Genomic DNA, 20,869 nt, shown 5'->3' with positions numbered 1-20,869 from the left:
TCTGGTAGCTTCTGGTTGGCACTTAAAAACGTTTCGTACTAGCCTATATAGGCTACAATCCACCCAATGTTTAACAATTCCTCTTCAACCACCCGAATGTTTAATTCCCCTATTCCATAGAAAGACATTTCGTAAATTAATGCATAGGCATTCTCGTCAACTAATGGATTTACTTATCCATAATGCAGTTGTCTTTTGGTGTAAAAGAAAAGCCATGTTAGGCCTACTGTTCAGGTCAACCAATTTGTAAGCTTTTTCATTATGAAATGTGACGTGTCATGTCAAAAGGAGACACTTTTGGGCAGGTTATCAATTATGAGGTTTTTACATATTTTAAATACAAAGATATTTTGCTCTACAACATTGTTTTCCCCAATGAAATTGGGCCATTCCTAAGCGAAGATATTGAAATTATGGTATTATAAAATTGGAAATTGAGATATCGGCCTTTAGAAATATTGTTGACAAGTTGACAAGTAGGCCTATGAATTACCTTGAAAAATGTCTCAGAAAATAGGCCTATACAAGATGCCAGTTATATCCCGGTCTGAAACTATATCAGACAATATTTTAAACATTAATAACATCACAAATTCGCAACAAACCCAAATTGTGAAAAAATCACCCCGGGCAGATTTGTGGCTATTTCTCCATTTACGATCCTGCCCAAAAGTGTCTCCTTTTGACATGACACGTCACAAATATACTTTTACTGTTAAAAAAGACAACATTTGCGCAAAAACTCATGTTTTTTGCCATTTTTATTAATTGATTCAAGTTTTCATAATATTTTGAAATCTTTAAGGACTCGGATAGCGTTTTCACGTATTTGTTGTGGGACCTGCATGCCTAAGAGCACATCAGACACGTAGAATTGCATTTTTAATACGAGGAATGGCTTTCTGCATCAAACAATTTTGATTTTTTTAAATTTGCGATATATAGGGGGCCTATACCGTAATACAAATTATCGTCAGTGTCGACACCCTCATAACAAAACTGCCCAAGTCATTATTAGGCCCTAAATGTTACTCATTTGCAATTTTTATTTTCTGAGTAATATACCCATAATTAATCAAATTTCCAGCCGCATTCTTCATTAACCATGTTAACTTGTGGAATAGGCCTACATCTCTTTTCATGTAGGCCTATTCCAAAAAATGAAGAAAGCCAAATTTGAACTTTTTTTATGTGTTTACAAAATTGTTTTTTAACGGTTTTTGTGATTTCTCCAAAATGTGCGTTTTCACCCCAAATCGGTGTTTTTATTTAGATTCCTTGACTAATTTCAATTCCAAATTTTAAACTTAAATAATACATCTTGCATGAAACAAACATGCCAGCTCGGGGTGCAAGGATCGGCCCGGGCGAAGGAAGAGGTGCTCCTATACAAAAGGAGGAATTTCAATTGAAAACGAAAAAGATGGCAGCCTCCATGAGCAATTTTAACCTGAAAGACAAAGTGGCACTAATCACTGGTAAGTTGTTGTTTTAGTGAAACACACAAAGTAGGCATAATTAGTTTCAAATTATAAGCAAATTCACACTGTTCCTGCAAGAAACTTGTGGTGTGACACTTAAAAAAGACTTGCATTATGAGTAAGCTTAAAATAGGTATGAAAGGCATGAAAGGTGAATTCAAATTTGCCATCAAACTGCATCATTTTATATATCAAATTAAAGCCCTTGAGTGAAGAAAGCCAAAACACCATGACAATTGCGATTTTTTTATACAAAACATTTTAGGTAGAAACATGGAAATTATTTTGTTTAAAAAGGTGATAACTTTTAATAAGTACCGGTAAGAAAGTTACCGTAACAATTGGCAAATGTCTCTTCAAATTTTGCATTTTTTCTAGATCTGCAGCCAAGGCTCCCGCTGGACGCGAATTCTTACTTCCAGATGCATTTTTGTATTGCTAGACGCAATGTTCAACAAATTTCATCAACCTGTTGCGAGTCGGACGCAAGTTGATTCAGCCCATAAATGAATGATTATAAGCTTACCAAATTGGTGTTTGCAATGATTCTATTTCGTAACTTCATCATCATAAAAACATGAAAAGTTTTAAACCTCCCATGCTCCATTGTGTATAAATTAATATTTTAGTAGCATAATGGACCAATCAGCCAATCAGCACACAAGTTAGGCCCATGAAAGTCAATTCCGAGTTGTCCCTTTTTTTTCCCAGGTTGGTGAGGTGACTTTTTCATTTTTCATTATTTCATCAGATTTCATTATTGACCTAAAGTGCGTGTTGATTTAAAGCCACACGACTCATACATGTATGTTATTTATAAACATGTTTTTATATGGGTAGGGACCCAGGGGGGGGGGGGGGTACTCAAGTTTGGTTTTGGTAGGAACGTGCCGCTGAGATTTTGGAAGTAGACCCATAAATATACCAATTTTTCAAGAAATTTGGACCCATTGCTATACCAAAAGTCAAAATTTTCGGCCGAATTTACCCAAAATTGTCTTAGTTTTTACTAATTTTCCCAAAATTTTGGGAAAATGTTGAAAATTTGGGCTAGATTAAGGGGGTACTACATGTACACCCATTGCATTTTTTTTGCGTTTTTTTGCATTTTGTGAAGAAATGAGAAAAAAAAAATGGACAAAGTGGTATGCAAAATGAAGGGGCAAATCTTCTCGTTATATTGGTGACATCGGTATGAATGTAGCTTACATGCTTTTGAAGATAGAAGCCAAAAGGAGGTACATCACTCATGCTTTAAATTCACTTCATTTTGGAAAGCTTGCTATCAACGGATTTCGTTAAAATTTTGGATACGTGTTGCCAACACATTAGAGAAATAATGTTGATATGTAAAGTGGTTCCTGATGGCTTCATGAACTTGGTGATTTTCAGTACTCACACATCTATCAAAAACGAACTGGTTAAAATGCTTCTATTTTCAATGTTGAGCTATATTTTGTATTTGTAACTAGCGACATTATTTCACTGAAACTTAATTAAGCCATAGGTAACAGGTTACCACAACCATACTACAGCAATGTTGAAAAAAATTGCATTTCTCGTCACTTATACCCACCATATTAGCTCATATTCAATAAGACTCGTAAGCTTAGATTTGCCGATTTTGGTAACTATTTTGTCGTTATTTTCTAATCCATTTCAACTAGGAACTCCAAAATTGATACAGTGATATAATATTTTAAGTGGATTAATATTTGTTGTGTCTTACCTATCATTGTTGCTATCCAAGGCAAAAAAAAAGCAAATATATTCCATAGAATTCTGCACTCGCCACGGTATCCGAATTTTGACACGCGAATTTTGATTGACTACATCACCCACAATCCATTGCGTTATGAGTTGCCGTGTTTTATGCATGTATATATTTAGGTATTTTAAAGCTCTTATTCCGGCGTATATGGGGCAATCCCAATACGGAGCCATGGAGTAGGAAAAAAAATGGACAAGCCAAGACGGGCCGGCGGAAAGGAATTTGGGAAAATTGGGTAGATCGAAGGGGGGAAAGCGATATTTGGTGCACATTAAATGGGACACGACTGATTTTTGAATAACACGCACTTTTGGAAATCACGTCACGGGTAGGCCTATGCCTACAGTATTACGCAGTCAAAATCATGAAAAATTTCCTGCACGTTATCCCGCACGCCACGTAGGCCATATACGCTTCGCATTTAGACATTCCCATCTATACAATTTTAAAGGCCTATCCAGTAATCCCAGCAAAGTCAGTGAAAAATTAAAATTGTTTATAATGTCTAAAAGTAAAGGATACCCTGCGGTAAGTCATTTTAATTGTCATTTGGTATTTTTGAAATGTAATATTAGGCATAGGATCCTATCAGCAGTAGGCCAATTGATGTAGGTGGCCTATCATAGGCTTAGCTAGTAATCAGATTCGTGTAAAATGTCTGATGATTTTTTTCTCGGGATGAGATTATGTCTTTAGTACTCGGCGTTTGGCTAAACCACTAATACTATAACAACAAACAGGGACAACAAAGGCGAATATGGCCCGAGGGAAGGGGAATGCAAGAGGTAAGAAATTTCAGTTGGTAGGCCTACACCATTTGGAAACGGTGAGCCCCTTATCATGCTTATTGAATATTTTAGTAGTGTTATGACCCCGGGCTAACTTTTATTTTTCCGTGTTTCCTGTGTTAAAATGTACGCCTATTAGGCCTATTAAATTGCGGAATTGTAGGCCTATACTCGTGCTTTACACCGCTGATTCAGTTTATATTATCGCAACTCGCCATCTGGGGCGGTGAATTGCTTTCCCCATGCCAACAAATCTTTGCCCTCCCCACTTTGACATGCCAACCCCTCTATCGACATACCAAAACATTATCCCCCTACACCTACATGGCAGCCGGTATTCAGTTTTAGGCAGGCCGAGAAGGGGCAAGCCGCAAGTTTTGGCACGTAGGCGAGTATATTATTGCAAAAGCCAAGTATTAATATACCCGGGGTATAATAGGTCTACTATTATTTAATACTAGCGGGATGAGTAAATGGGAGCGATCACTAAAACAGGAGGAATTACTGAAAAGGTAGAATCATTGAAAGGTAAATTTTATTTTTCTAAACCTGTCCCTTCTTGCATTTCCATTTTCTTTTCAGTTTCTCCTGCACGGGCCTAGTTTGTTTCCATTAAAACAAAATGCTATTTAGCTTGTGATTTTCCGTTTCCATGTTATTTATCTATCTAGGCCTAACCCCATTCCCATTATTTTCTAAATCTATCCTTTCTTATTCGTTTCCCTTTATAGCTTCATTTTTATTAGCTGCTTAGCTTGTGATTTCCCGTTTCCTTCAGTTGTTATTTATTTTTCTTATTTTTCCTGATTAGTTTCTAATTTTAACTTCTTTTTTCCCCTTAATTTTCCTGATTAGTTTCTTTCTTTCCCTCTTTAGTTTGCTCCCGTTTCATTTAGTTACTGTAACCATAACCCGTATAATAGGCCTACCCGTACCTTCTTTTTTTTTTTTTTTTTTTTAAATTCATTTAGCTCCTTTCTTTCTCTTCAGTTTCTTTTTCATAGTCTATTTTGTTCCCATGCTGCTTAGCTTGTGATTTCCGTTTCCATGTTATTCATTTATTGAGCCCCGTTCCCATGCATTATTTTGTAAATCTACCATTTCTTACATTTCTCCTTTTAGTTTTGGCTTTTTTCTACATTTTATTCCCATTTTTCATATTTCCTGCTTAGCTTGTGATTTCCCGTTTGAATTTTATCTATTTAATTCTATTCTCATTATTTTAGTTTTTTTACATGAGTTATTTATTTATTTATTTATTTGTTTGTTTGTTTGTTTGTTTGTTTGTTTGTTTGTTTGTTTATTTGTTTATTTATTTATCTTTAGCTTCCTTCTTTCCTCTCGTATCCTCACGATTTTTTATCATCTTGGCGGGTAATCTCTTAACCGAATCCAGTACCATGCATATAATCCACAACCCGACCCATCCATAGGCCTACCTTTTCAGTTTTGTCTTCCTTTCTTTTCTTTTCTATTTCTCTGGCACGGAAAGTTGGTCTGTACATATTATGCACCCCGTACGTGCGCGTCACATTGCTCAGTACGCTGACGTACTAACGCCAACGCGTTGCTGCCAGTTAGTTACGGCACGCGCTACCACTGAGTTTTGACAACAAAAATCCCGGAAAAAACCCGGTTTTAACCATATTTTCACTGATTTTGAGGCCAATTCTTGGTCTTGACAGTTTTCAACCAAATAAAGTGCAACTATGCGTTCCCCGTATATTCCTCAATCTCCTGTATGAATTTGGCTGTAAAACTAAACGACGATTCATAGGCCTAGAATAAATAATAAAATTCACGCGACGTAGCCTTAATCTCTTGGCTGCCAACTTCAGTGCAGTGGCGGAAAATGGGGTGCGTAACTCTGCGTGAGGGGCTAAAAGCTCGTAAGATCATTGTTAAAACGCGATGTTGCGCATCTAGATAGCCTGAATCATTTCTTGGCCACCTCGCAGTTGGCAGAAAACAGGGCAATGTTGCTCTGCGTATGGTTTTTAATGGAAATATTATTACGCGGTTCACACTGTCCTTATTACCCACAATGCCACTGCATGCGATTTTGCATAGCAACACGACAGTTTTTTATGTTATTCTCTTAGTTACCATCAATTTTTGCAAAAACGAATGTCCGATGGAAAAATGGCAATATGTAGCCGATCAATATACCACTAAATCAAAGCTGAAAGTCTAGGCAATTCGGAGAACACTCGCGCACAAGATGGGAAACCTTCCTTTTATTTATATAGATGTTCACTTTCTCTACTCACTTTATTAGGGCCTACCATTTAAAATGTCTAAAATTGCGGAATTGTTAAAATGTCTTAAATTGCGGAATTGAGCAAATTTCTCATACGTCCAGTGCCGTGAGGTCCATACATAAGGGGAAATGGGGAAGCTACCCCCACCCCTGTGGGAAGTCCGCCCCCCTTGGATGCGGTCGCCTGAAGAATTTTACTAGGGTCTTTTTGTACTTTTGAGCCTATTTTGTTTCAGTCACAAATTCCCCCTTGAATGAGGGTTTCCCTTTCACTCCTTTGCCCCCCCTCCCTTAAAAATTCCTAGCTACGCCGGACCTCTACCCACACGCCACTTCACGGGAGGGAAGAGGCACAACATACATTTCTTGATTTTATCAGGGATTTTACCAAGAGAAGGTGCTAGGCATACATGCTCATGTTTGAATCTGGCAACACGAGAACTTGTAGCCGTCCGGCCTTGTTTAGTTTTATACACGCATTTGAATAGGAATTGTTTTGCGCACTTACTTAATGTTTATGGAGCACATTTTCTTCATTAGTTTGTCAAGTTGATGTCAAATGTTCTATTCTATATTATTTGGCAATAATGTTTTTTTGCCTACAGTATGTCCAAACATGGTCCAATGTTGTAATTTGTTGTTATTGATCGCAAAGGTCGGATATTTTTATTCCCGATTTAACTGTGCCCCGCCCGAGGGCTTCGCAAGGGTGCAGAATTCATTAAAGTTTGACGGTAATTTTGCCTTTTTGACACTAAACGCATTCGATCCTTAATTTTATTTCAACAAAATTTTTGATTAGGTAGCATAATGAGGCAGCCACCAATTTTTTTACCAAATCTTAAAGAATTATTCTCAAATGTCTGACCTGTGTATTTCCAATTGGTAATACAAATTGACGTGTCAGCCCTAGTAGGCAGGTCGTATTTTGGACCGTAGCGAGTCTAATACGCACTGTATGTGAATATCGATGAATGTTAGAAACGGCAGAACCCGGTTGTGAAGAAGACTACGTGGATCGTATAAGCGTCCTTACCAACCAGTCAACTTTAAGACAAATGGGTGAAAAAGGACACTCTTTCACGATGTTTTTTCATATTTTTTTTATTTCACATGATTCGTGCATATATTGCCTAGCTATATATGAAAAATTATTTTTAGACCAATCAAACCAATATATGGGTGTAGTACGCCCTTAAGGAAAAATTGGGCTGTTTTCCGAAAAAATTGAGAAAATTTTGAAAAAGGACCCATTCATATACCAAAATAGGCTTTGAAAAAGGGGTCATTGATATACCAGAAGGCTGAAAATGCTACCCATGTTTGCGTGTACGTCCCCGTATGGTCATTTGTACTGAGTACCCCGGGGTAGGGACTAGAAAAGTTAGAAAAGAGCCTGGTTTTGGTTCCAAGTTATAAATTTATATGTTTTACAAACAAAAATATATGTTTCCAATTGCTAAAACTGGTGAAAACACTGATACTTTGAAAATAATGAATTATTTTGCCATTTTTGAAAATTTGACGCTGGTGTTTTTGGTGTCCAAAAAGTGACGCGGGCGGGGGACGATAAACTCGGAATCGACTTTCACGCGCCTTATTGACCTTTCACATTTAACCACTCCCATTTTTCAACACTTCCGGGTCACCGGTCAACCAGTCAATGAATGAAAATTCTTACGGCAGCGAGACGTGATAAGCTTTTGCTCAAACATGAAAGCAAAAACACAACTTTCTAAACTATCGACAGATTACTATCGTACATTGTCAGCAAGTTTTCATTCACATAATTTGTTATTGACAATAATATTTACATAAATCTTTAAAATCTCATCAGGAATCTGAAAGGAAATAGTCAAATATTTGCATCAAACTGCGATGTAATGCGATGCAATACCGGCAATCAGGGGCTTTGTAAAATTGTATTCCCTGTTGCCCAACACATTAACATGTACGACGCACAAAAATTTTGTGGGACGCACATTTCCCGACCAGGTTTTACAGTTGTGCATCCGATCGGACACAGAGTTTTTGAAGGCTAGCGGGAACCTTGTCTGCAGCCATCATCGGGGCCATCATTGACTTGAAGCCTTACAATGACTTACTAATACTATGCAAAAAATCAAATTTATATTTTAAATGCATCATTTTTCACCTTGGCGATCCGTTTTACACAAAACGATTAACGATCTTATTTGATGAAATCTAACTACCAATATGATAACTTTTGTATCAAGGATAAAGTACCAAGACTTTCTGCCTTCATCCTCAAGTTTTTGTGTCCAAACTTCACATTTTTGTATTTTCCTTTGAGGATTATACAGGAGGAGGCCTTTTTGAATAAGTAATGTGGACAAGCCTAGCACAGTTCAGATTAACACATGATTCCATGATGAACTTGACACTGCACTTACGGTCATAATAAATTGTATAAAGAAATATCAGACCTTAAAACTGATCAAATGTTGTTCATGGAAGTTACTAAAACCATGGAGTTATTTTTATCAGGATTTTTTTTAGGGTCCGAAAATTCATCCCAACTAAATCACACATTGTATATGTGGATAAAAATTATATGCATTTAATTATTTTTTAGGAGCTAGTCTTGGTATAGGTGCTGCCACAGCAGTCTTGTTTGCCAAACTGGGAGCTCATCTTGCCTTAACAGGGCGTAATGAAAGTAACTTGAACAAGGTTGGAAATGAATGTGAGAAACATGGTGCTAAGGTAGGCTATGTACTCCAAAACAGATTTTACTCAGGCCTCTATTAATATTACATTTACAAATTGTCGGTCGCAACACATAGTGTTGTAGAGCGATTTTCCAAATTTTCCGTTTCACATAGTGGCGTATAGGTTTTAGAGCTAGCTATTATCCTATAATAGTTATTCCTTGTTAACTATTAAAGATACAGTTTCATAGTTTGAACCTTAAACTTCAATTTCAAATGGAATCGGGCCACTGAGAGATAACAGTGGAGGAGTATCGACTCTGTTACTAGTAGCATATCCTTCAAAAATGTTTTGCTCAGAGACGTATTTTGTCCTTCACATACGCCACTATGTGTTGCGACCGACGAAATGATACTCTACTAATAGATGACTAATAGGACCCAGGACCCCTCTTATTTGTCTCTGACATCCCCAAATCCATATCTTCTTTTCAATCAGCTTTGAAAGACACACCAATCTTTTTACCCACAGATATAGTCTTAGGGCTTTATTATTAATATTAACGATCATGGCCATCAGACATTTTACAAATAAAATTCTGTGCCAACATTTGCTAACATTTGTCGTTCCCTGCATAGTGCATCTACTTGTTTCCCCACATCAAGTTGGTATGCCTTGATCTTTCTTTTTACACTGTGACATATATATTTTGACAATTTTATTTTATGATACTTCCTCTTAACTGTACGTAGGTTCTACTAATAACTGGAGATGTAACAAAGGAAGAGGACAATGAGACCATTGTGGACAAGACTATCAAACATTATAGCAGGATTGATATATTGGTATGTACAGTATGAAAGAGAGAATTACAATTTTGTGAAAAATTGATAGAGAACATGAATATCCTTTCCTTCCCTAAAAACATCTTCTGTAGCTTATAAATGTATGCGAGTGATTTACTTTCAACATTTTGTTTCAAAGATAAAGATTGTTGAAGGAAAACAAATGCAGTTGTTTTATCAACATTTAAAAAAAAGTATTGACTGTTAAATGCCAGGATGCATAGTGCGTAATGTGATGCTATCTACTGTAGATAACACAATGCATAATGTGATGCTATCTACTGTAGATAGCACAATGCATACTGTGATGCTATATACTGTAGATAGCATAATGCATAATGTGATGCTATATACTGTAGATAGCATAATGCGTAATGTGATGCTATCTACTGTAGATAGCACAATGCATAATGTGATGCTATATACTGTAGATAGCATAATGTGATACTATCTACTGTAGATAGCACAATGCATAATGTGATGCTATCTACTGTAGATAGCGCAATGCATAATGTGATGCTATCTACTGTAGATAGCACAATGCATAATGTGGTGCTATCTACTGTAGATAGCACAATGCATAATGTGATGCTATCTACTGTAGATAGTGCTCACAATGCATAATGTGATGCTATCTACTGCAGATAACACAATGCATAATGTGATGCTATCTACTGTAGATAGCACAATGCATAATGTGATGCTATCTACTGTAGATAGCACAATGCATAATGTGATGCTATTTACTGTAGATAACACAATGCGTAATGTGATGCTATCTACTGTAGATAGCGCAATGCATAATGTGATGCTATCTACTGTAGATAGCACAATGCATAATGTGATGCTATCTACTGTAGATACACAATGTATAATGTGATGCTATCTACTGTAGATAGCACAATGTATAATGTGATGCTGTCTACTGTAGATACACAATGTATAATGTGATGCTATCTACTGTAGATAGCACAATGCATAATGTGATGCTATCTACTGTAGATAGCACAATGCATAATGTGATGCTATCTACTGTAGATAGCACAATGCATAATGTGATGCTATCTACTGTAGATACACAATGTATAATGTGATGCTATCTACTGTAGATAGCACAATGTATAATGTGATGCTATCTACTGTAGATACACAATGTATAATGTGATGCTATTTACTGTAGATAGCACAATGCATATGTGATGCTATCTACTGTAGATAGCACAATGCATAATGTGATGCTATCTACTGTAGATACACAATGTATAATGTGATGCTATCTACTGTAGATAGCACAATGTATAATGTGATGCTATCTACTGTAGATAGCACAATGCATAACGTGATGCTATCTACTGTAGATAGCGCAATGCATAATGTGATGCTATCTACTGTAGATAGCACAATGCATAATGTGATGCTATCTACTGTAGATAGATCAATGCTTAATGTGATGCTATCTACTGTAGATAGCACAATGTATAATGTGATGCTATCTACTGTAGATAGCACAATGCATAATGTGATGCTATCTACTGTAGATAGCACAATGTATAATGTGATGCTATCTACTGTAGATAGCACAATGCATAATGTGATGCTATCTACTGTAGATAGCACAATGGATAATGTGATGCTATCTACTGTAGATAGCACAATGCATAATGTGATGCTATCTACTGTAGATAGCACAATGGATAATGTGATGCTATCTACTGTAGATAGCACAATGCATAATGTGATGCTATCTACTGTAGATAGCACAATGCATAATGTGATGCTATCTACTGTAGATAGCACAATGCATAATGTGATGCTATCTACTGTAGATAGTACAGTGCATAATGTGATGCTATCTGCTGTAGATAGTGCTCACAATGCATAATGTGATGCTATCTACTATAGATAGCACAATGCATAATGTGATGCTATTTACTGTAGATAGCACAATGTATAATGTGATGCTATCTACTGTAGATAGCACAATGCATAATGTGATGCTATCTACTGTAGATATCACAATGTATAATGTGATGCTATCTACTGTAGATAGCACAATGCATAATGTGATGCTATCTACTGTAGATAGCACAATGCTTAATGTGATACTATCTACTGTAGATGGCACAATGCATAATGTGATGCTATCTACTCTAGATAGCACAATGCATAATGTGATGCTATCTACTGTAGATTGCACAATGCATAATGTGATGCTATCTACTGTAGATAGCACAATGCATAATGTGATGCTATCTACTGTAGATAGCACAATGCATAATGTGATGCTATCTACTGTAGATAGCACAATGCATAATGTGATGCTATCTACTGTAGATAGCACAATGCATAATGTGATGCTATCTACTGTAGATATCACAATGTATAATGTGATGCTATCTACTGTAGATAGCACAATGCATAATGTGATGCTATTTACTGTAGATAGCACAATGCATAATGTGATGCTATCTACTGTAGATAGCACAGTGCATAATGTGATGCTATCTACTGTAGATAGCACAATGTATAATGTGATGTTATCTACTGTAGATAGCACAATGTATAATGTGATGCTATCTACTGTAGATAGCACAATGCATAATGTGATGCTATCTACTGTAGATAGCACAATGCATAATGTGATGCTATCTACTGCAGATAGCACAATGCATAATGTGATGCTATCTACTGTAGATAGCACAATGGATAATGTGATGCTATCTACTGTAGATAGCACAGTGCATAATGTGATGCTATCTACTGTAGATAGTGCTCACAATGCATAATGTGATGCTATCTACTGTAGATAGTACAATGCATAATGTGATGCTATCTACTGTAGATAGCACAATGCATAATGTGATGCTATTTACTGTAGATAGCACAATGTATAATGTGATGCTATCTACTGCAGATAGCACAATGCATAATGTGATGCTATCTACTGTAGATAGCACAATGGATAGTGTGATGCTATCTACTGTAGATAGCACAGTGCATAATGTGATGCTATCTACTGTAGATAGTGCTCACAATGCATAATGTGATGCTATCTACTGTAGATAGTACAATGCATAATGTGATGCTATCTACTGTAGATAGCACAATGCATAATGTGATGCTATTTACTGTAGATAGCACAATGCATAATGTGATGCTATCTACTGCAGATAGCACAATGCATAATGTGATGCTATCTACTGTAGATAGAACAATGCTTAATGTGATGCTATCTACTGTAGATAGCACAATGCTTAATGTGATGCTATCTACTGTAGATAGCACAATACATAATGTGATGCTATCTACTGTAGATAGTGCTCACAATGCATAATGTGATGCTATCTACTGTAGATAGTACAATGCATAATGTGATGCTATCTACTGTAGATAGCACAATACATAATGTGATGCTATGTACTGTAGATAGCACAGTGCATAATGTGATGCTATCTACTGTAGATAGCACAATGCATAATGTGATGCTATCTACTGTAGATAGCACAATGGATAATTTGATGCTATCTACTGTAGATAGCACAATGGATAATGTGATGCTATGTACTGTAGATAGCACAATACATAATGTGATGCTATCTACTGTAGATAGCACAATGGATAATGTGATGCTATCTACTGTAGATAGCACAATGTATAATGTGATGCTATCTACTGCAGATAGCACAATGCATAATGTGATGCTATCTACTGTAGATAGCACAATGGATAGTGTGATGCTATCTACTGTAGATAGCACAGTGCATAATGTGATGCTATCTACTGTAGATAGTGCTCACAATGCATAATGCGATGCTATCTACTGTAGATAGTACAATGCATAATGTGATGCTATCTACTGTAGATAGCACAATGCATAATGTGATGCTATTTACTGTAGATAGCACAATGCATAATGTGATGCTATCTACTGCAGATAGCACAATGCATAATGTGATGCTATCTACTGTAGATAGAACAATGCTTAATGTGATGCTATCTACTGTAGATAGCACAATGGTTAATGTGATGCTATCTACTGTAGATAGCACAATACATAATGTGATGCTATCTACTGTAGATAGTGCTCACAATGCATAATGTGATGCTATCTACTGTAGATAGTACAATGCATAATGTGATGCTATCTACTGAAGATAGCACAATACATAATGTGATGCTATGTACTGTAGATAGCACAGTGCATAATGTGATGCTATCTACTGTAGATAGCACAATGCATAATGTGATGCTATCTACTGTAGATAGCACAATGGATAATGTGATGCTATCTACTGTAGATAGCACAATGGATAATGTGATGCTATGTACTGTAGATAGCACAATACATAATGTGATGCTATCTACTGTAGATAGCACAATGGATAATGTGATGCTATCTACTGTAGATAGCACAATGGATAATGTGATGCTATGTACTGTAGATAGCACAATGCATAATGTGATGCTATCTACTGTAGATAGCACAATGGATAATGTGATGCTATCTACTGTAGATAGCACAATGGATAATGTGATGCTATCTACTGTCTAAATTGAATGATCTGAACATTTATGAACTTGTCAAAAGAGCTCACTTCAAGATTTAGGCTGTCAAATCACATTGACCTTTGCATGATAACCTCTAGCCGGGAGTGTTTACACAGTATGAAGCAGAAGCAAAAGCAGCAGAGTAAGCAAGAAGCCGATGACATATATATTCACAAAAAGGTTGGCTGGCCAAGTTTGTCACATGTGGGTCGCTATCACAGGCAGGGTGCTCCACACTCAAGGGGTCGGTGGTTCAAAACCAGGCAGATAGGATTACAGCTTTGCTCTTTATCTTCTTTTCTTCTCAGAAACACCTGTGCCCACAAAAGCAGTTAGGTGTGAGGCTTAAAAACCAGTTTTTCTATTGGTTTTTCAGATGTGCATTAGGGTTAATGTAATGTAAAAGAGGATAATAAGCAAACTAACTCATTACTCAAAGCTTTAATTTGCTCACCTGAGAGCTTTCGGAATGTAACACTATTCCTTGTTCACTCATTGATGGACTGGCGAAAGCTTAATTAAAACCTTATTATGACCATTTCCACAGATAACTAGTGCAGGCATCTATATGTTGAGCACACCTATCCACAAGACAAGCATGGAGGAGTATGACAAAATGATGAACGTAAATGTCAGGTATGTGGAGACAAATTCAGCATAAGTAGCCAATCAGAAAGGAGGTTAGCAAAATGTGAATGGGGTGTATTGATAGTGGCTGGTGCAGTGGAATTCCATGATTTTTATTAGGAGAGATGTAAGCACAAATAATAGCTAGGGGGGCAAAAAAATTGATTTGAAATTGGGTGGGAATGAATGAAAATTAATATTAAAGTGATCTCTTGGTTTTTTTACAGATGTAGGGAGGAGGGTCACTATGATATTAATGTCAATAATTATGTTAAATTCAGCCAAGGGAATGGGAAGGACCATCCCACCACTAGATTATCTTCTGATTCATTTAAACTCAAAATTCAACGTTGCAAAACCGAAGCGCACATGACTTTTTATTTTAACCGCATTGTGCAGCTTTGGAATCAGCTGCCTTTGTCTAAAAGGACAGCCGGTTCCTTTTCTTCCTTCAAATCCAGGGTGGTTGAATTTTTGAATTCTCATTTTACTCAAAATGTTTGTTCTTTGAAAACATGCTCTTGGAGCTCTTACTGCAGGTGCTCGAATTGCAGGCTTATTTAATTTGGGATGGGGCTGTGATGGGTTTTTTCCCCAATAATTTGTTTTCAAAAATCGAAAGGTGGGATGGTCCTAGAGGTGATTTTGCACCTGTTTGTCCCATTCTTTTCGCTGGCATTTTATTCTTTACTTTGTCTTGATTATTAGTATGTGCAATATTTATATAATATATTTATCTTTGTAATTGTATATGAGCCAGTGATGAAGCATAATAAATAAATAATAAATAAATAAATATTATATATCGCCTTGTTAAATCCACATTCCCTGACACTGAGGACAAAATGTCTCACTATCCAGGCTTTTACCCTTTACCCATCGGAAGGCAACCAGGCTGTTTGTAAATCACCATACTTAGTTCTCTGGTTTGATCGGATGAACAAATTTTAATCTTTCCTCACAGCAGCCAGTGCACATGAACGTTGCAAAAAAACCCCTGTGCATCTGTCCAGATTCAAACCGGAGACCTTCGTAATACTAGCATGACGCTCTAGCCAATTGAGCCACAGAGGCACACTGGAGAAGAGCGGAAGATATAAATCTATAATAGGTATTAGGTTCCGCTAGGAATGTGATGAACATCATGATCTTTTTATTGAGCATTATTGTAAATTTAATCATTGAATGTTTTCATTGTTTACAGAGCTATTTTTCATATCACATCCCTTGTCATACCTCATCTCATTAAAACTAAAGGATGCATTGTCAACGTATCCAGTGTTGCCGGATTAAGAGCGGTAAGTACTAGAGTAAAATGAAAAATTCCTTTTAGGTGTAGCCTTCACATAGTATGTGTGTGACATCAAGTGTGTGCCATCTGACCTTGTACAAAATAATACACACAGGATGGTTAGTAGCATATATATTTTTAAAAAGGAATTTTGCTTTTTATTTTATTCCTTATTTTAACTAGTGTCAGAAAAATATACCACTAATTTAAAGTGTGTTTGCCTCATAATGCAAGCATGGAAAAAGAGGAATCCTTGAATTTTGCATAACTTTAAGTGTAAGGGCTGTATTTAAGTACAGAAAATCTGCCAGATGCTTTTGCTTCAGGTGGCAGAAATTGAAAAAACAATATTTATTGGTTAAATTTAGGGAAAAACACTAGATTTCCCTCCATCCATCCATTGTAGTTTTTCAAACACCATTTTAAAAACACTATTGTATTTGTTGGAAATTTAATTATCAAATAATATTCATTTTGTGTCTAATTAGAAATAGGCAAGAGGAATAGCTATAGATATACCCATTGCCCCCTAACTCCTTCTTCTTTCTTATTAGTGCTGGCCTCATATGTATGAGTATTAGCGCACTGCGTACAGACAAGCTGTACTTATTTTTACTCTGGAACCTAGAGTAGATGAGTGTATTTTTTAAGTACAGTCAACAGTACCGGGATGATCCCCTGCTCTTTTCGAATAGCCTTTAACGTGCACACTGCATTAATGTCAGAAATACATGTACACGGGACCGACGGCTTACAATGCCCTCCGAAGCACTAAGCAAGTAGAGTGAAGTGCCTTGCTCAAGGACACAAAGAGCCAGCCGAGCTCAAGTGGACCTCTGATTCGAACCCATGACCCTTGGATTCACAGTCCAACTCTTGGATCGCTCAGCCACGCTCCCCTCCTAACCCTAATGTCAAATAATTGGTACACTTTGACAATATTTTGGAACTTTTCATTGCCAATCTGCCAGTTCAGTGAGATTAATATAATCTAACCTGTTCAAACCTTTCACTCTCCCCTCAATCAATGTTGGGATGCATGGAGAGCACAATGTCAAGTGCTTTCATAAACATTGAATTAGAGAGAGGGGTGGTGATTTGTATTTAGTATGCCAGAGTATATCAACATTATTTTCCTTGATGTAGGTGCTCAGTCTTAATTTTGCCAATAGGTATCAACATTTGAAATTTTAACTTAAAACTATACCCATACAATACGTATGTATCTATTACATTTTTCTCCATACAGTTTGGCAATGTGGCTATTTATTGTATGTCCAAAGCTGCTCTAGACTCTTTTACAAGAACTGCTGCCTTGGGTGAGTATGTGAACTTCAATGAAGTTGAACTAAAGTTGCAAGAAGTTGAATAGATTCTGAAGTGAACACACATTACAAATATACCCCTTTTTGATACAAAATTGTATAGTTGTTCAGGTGGGACATCTGTGTAAAAGCCTAAAAATCAGGAGCTTCCAGGGCCGTGCTGCCCCCCGGACCCCACTGGGCCCTTAAGCAGGCCCATATGGACCCCACGCTGTAAGACGCTATGCTTTAATACTTCGCTCTATTTTGTCAGTGGCACTTCAGCTCTGCAAAATTTAATCATGTGGCACTTCAGAAAATCTAATTGAGGACCTCTGCTTTATATTAATAAACATGCACACATAAATTGTAAGATGTGAGATTTTTGTTTTCTACTTTCTGTATGTTTTAGAATTGGCTCCACATGGTGTAAGGGTGAATTCAGTCAAGTAAGTTTTCTGTATATGTTTATTTTGTTTGTTGATGTACGTGATATTATTGTTTAATGGAAGGTAGGCAATTAATAAGTAATCAATTTTCCATCTGTGGATGTATGTATGGCTGGATCTGTGAACAAAAGTATGGCTGCATGTATGTGACAAATTTGGTTTAAAGGACCATTCAGTGATTTGCTCATCGGGAGTATCGTTTAAAAAAAATCAAGTTTTGACACATTTGTCTATTGTTACTGTCATACATGTAGATGTGCTAACATTACCTGCTAACTGGACGCCATATATTATGAAGACAATAGAAGAAATTCTACACATCTGTAATTTCTCTACTTAAAGGGGCATTTCTAGATCCACAGCATTATTATTAGGCCTGTTATCGATACAGTTTTTTTAAGTCGATATATCGGAAGCAAATTATGCGACATGTCAATACAGTATCGAATATATCAACACATTTTCAAGATGCAATGTACATTTCTTCAATGTTTATTGTACAACAGAATAGGCCCCTACATAACAAAACGACTGTGCAAAGTCGTTTGGGGCATCTTCGGGGTTGAGATGACATGATGGCTCAGCTTGGAATTGGGAGATGGTAATTTGGGATAATCTAAGCATATGTTCCATATCGTTTGTGTATCGATACTACCATTGAGCGTACCAACATGTCGGATGTCTATGAATTTTCCGACTGTCAATACTTTCGACAATCAAAATTTGTTTGTGTGTTTTTATTTCATTTTACTTTCAGTCCCGGTACAACAGATACGGGTATTCATATGAGAGCTGGTATGGATGAAGAAAATTACCAAAAGGTGAGATATAATTCCTCTTACAGCACTTGTATTATGCATTGTGGGCAGTGGCGTAGATTTCTTTTTGACATTGGGGGAGGATGGGGTTGGAAAAGAATTCTTGAAGTATAGTGAATCCAGCACCTTTTGGCGACATAATAAGTTTAAAATGGCCAAATATGAGGTTATTTTGGGCAGAAACCCACATACAGGCATCAACATTGGAGGGGGATGATTGTATGGACCATTCCCCCTGGCAAAATATTGGGGGAATTTATCCCCCATCCCCCGGGATTTACGCCTATGATTGTGGGTATATCATAGGGGCTAAACATCATGGAACTCACACATTATTTCAATGGGGAGAACTTTGCACGGGACTTTGCACTTTTTAAAAAAGGGTTTGTACTTGTGTTTTGCATACTGTTTGGTATTGATCATGTTGATGACTTCACAGCACATGCATAATGGCAAGTATTGGTTGAACCTGGTTAATATTTTATAGTAGTGCCAATGTTGTAACTGAGATTTGGATGAGTCTCATCACATGAATTACAGATGAGTAGCAATTCATTCATACATATTAACTCATTAATTTGATGTCCTGGTATTACCCACAATACAACATTCTTCTGAATGATCAAAATAGCTTATCTGTAATTTGTCTCTTACAAATATAGCGCATTGATAATTGTGGAGCATCACACCCCCTGGGACGAGCAGGACAACCAGAAGAAGTGGCTAATGCTATAGCATATCTAGCATCTGATGCAGCATCATTTACAACTGGTACACATCTACCTGTAGATGGCGGTAGACAGGCATCTTGTCCACGATGACATTTTACTCATATGTAGCTGTTGCTATTCTGTAATTGGACCTGTTCTTTTTAGAATGATTGTTAAAGAGGTGGACTTAGTGTGATGATCATTTTGATTATGGTTCAGGACTTAAAACTGTGGTCCAGTTGGCATATAGTCATATAGCGGTGTAATCAAGCAAAATCAGTCTGAAGTTGGGCATATTCAATTCCAAGTGTTTCCAAAACAATACATGTATTCAACAAAAGAAATTATTGTCTTTGTTTGGCTATATTTGAAAATCAATATATCCGACTGATTTTGCTTGATCACACACCACATGTAACACTTTCATGGCAAATTACCAAGAGTTTTGCAAAAACTTCTCAGTACCACGATGCCATAAAATCATCACCAAGTAACTATTTAATGGGTCTTTTTTTTAAGTAGCCCAATTTTTAGTATCGAAAATTACAGAGAATCAAACAAAATTGTGTAATTTCGATAAAATTAGCAATGTAGAAAGAAATATGGGTTAATAACATGTGTTATTACCATTTCCAACTTGCTCAGTACTTGTACTTTGTTACTGATGTTTCAAAGTGAAGTTTATTTTCTTATGTTTTTAGTGTACTTTTGCTATTTAATTGCCTTTATCTCAATTTAATTATTGCTGACTTTTGTTTGATTGCATTAGATCATGTCACATTGGTTATAATTTATTAGTGGCTGATACCCCTATATACAGCGATAGTGCAAGCTCAAATTTTTTTTTCTTGCCCTTAAGGGCTGGGGTATGAACGTTTGGACAGTATTTATTTTGGGACATTAGAGCACATCAGACATATCGAATTGCATTCTGAATACGAAGAATGTCATTCTGATATCAAATAATTTTGATTTTTTGAAATTAGCAATTTAATACACATTTTATAAAAAAATCATTAAAAATTGATATTTTTGATATTTATCAGTACTTGAAGTAAACTTTATAAATCTGATAATTTATACTTAAAGTGTATGTAGGTGGGATGAAAAGCCGACGATCAATTGAAAATTTTGACCTTTCAGTATAGAAGATATGGATTTTTTCCCAAAACACCAACAAAAATTAGGTCTTTTTGGGAAAAAAATCCATATCTTCAATATGAAAGGTAAAAATTTTCAATTGACCGTCGGCTTTTCCTCCCTGCAACATACACTTTAAGAATATATCATTAGATTTATATAAT

The 20,869-nt window shown here is 36.4% G+C and overlaps 1 protein-coding gene across 1 annotated transcript; it reads left to right on the top strand.

The window, feature by feature from the left end:
• The first annotated feature begins 1,407 nt into the window (after positions 1 to 1,407).
• LOC140156714 (3-oxoacyl-[acyl-carrier-protein] reductase FabG-like) lies at positions 1,408 to 20,538 on the top strand. Its single transcript, XM_072179651.1, has 9 exons — positions 1,408 to 1,478; positions 8,897 to 9,027; positions 9,726 to 9,818; positions 14,914 to 15,002; positions 16,198 to 16,291; positions 17,534 to 17,603; positions 18,001 to 18,037; positions 18,795 to 18,858; positions 19,518 to 20,538. The coding sequence occupies exons 1-9, from the start codon at positions 1,424 to 1,426 to the stop codon at positions 19,674 to 19,676; spliced, it is 792 nt and encodes a 263-aa protein (XP_072035752.1). The 5' UTR covers positions 1,408 to 1,423; the 3' UTR covers positions 19,677 to 20,538.
• Positions 20,539 to 20,869: the final 331 nt, after the last annotated feature.

This window comes from Amphiura filiformis, chromosome 7 (genome assembly GCF_039555335.1).
Source record: "Amphiura filiformis chromosome 7, Afil_fr2py, whole genome shotgun sequence".
NCBI lineage: Eukaryota > Metazoa > Echinodermata > Ophiuroidea > Amphilepidida > Amphiuridae > Amphiura > Amphiura filiformis.
Note: the sequence above shows the minus strand (reverse complement) of the source record. Positions and strands in the feature narration are given on the sequence as shown.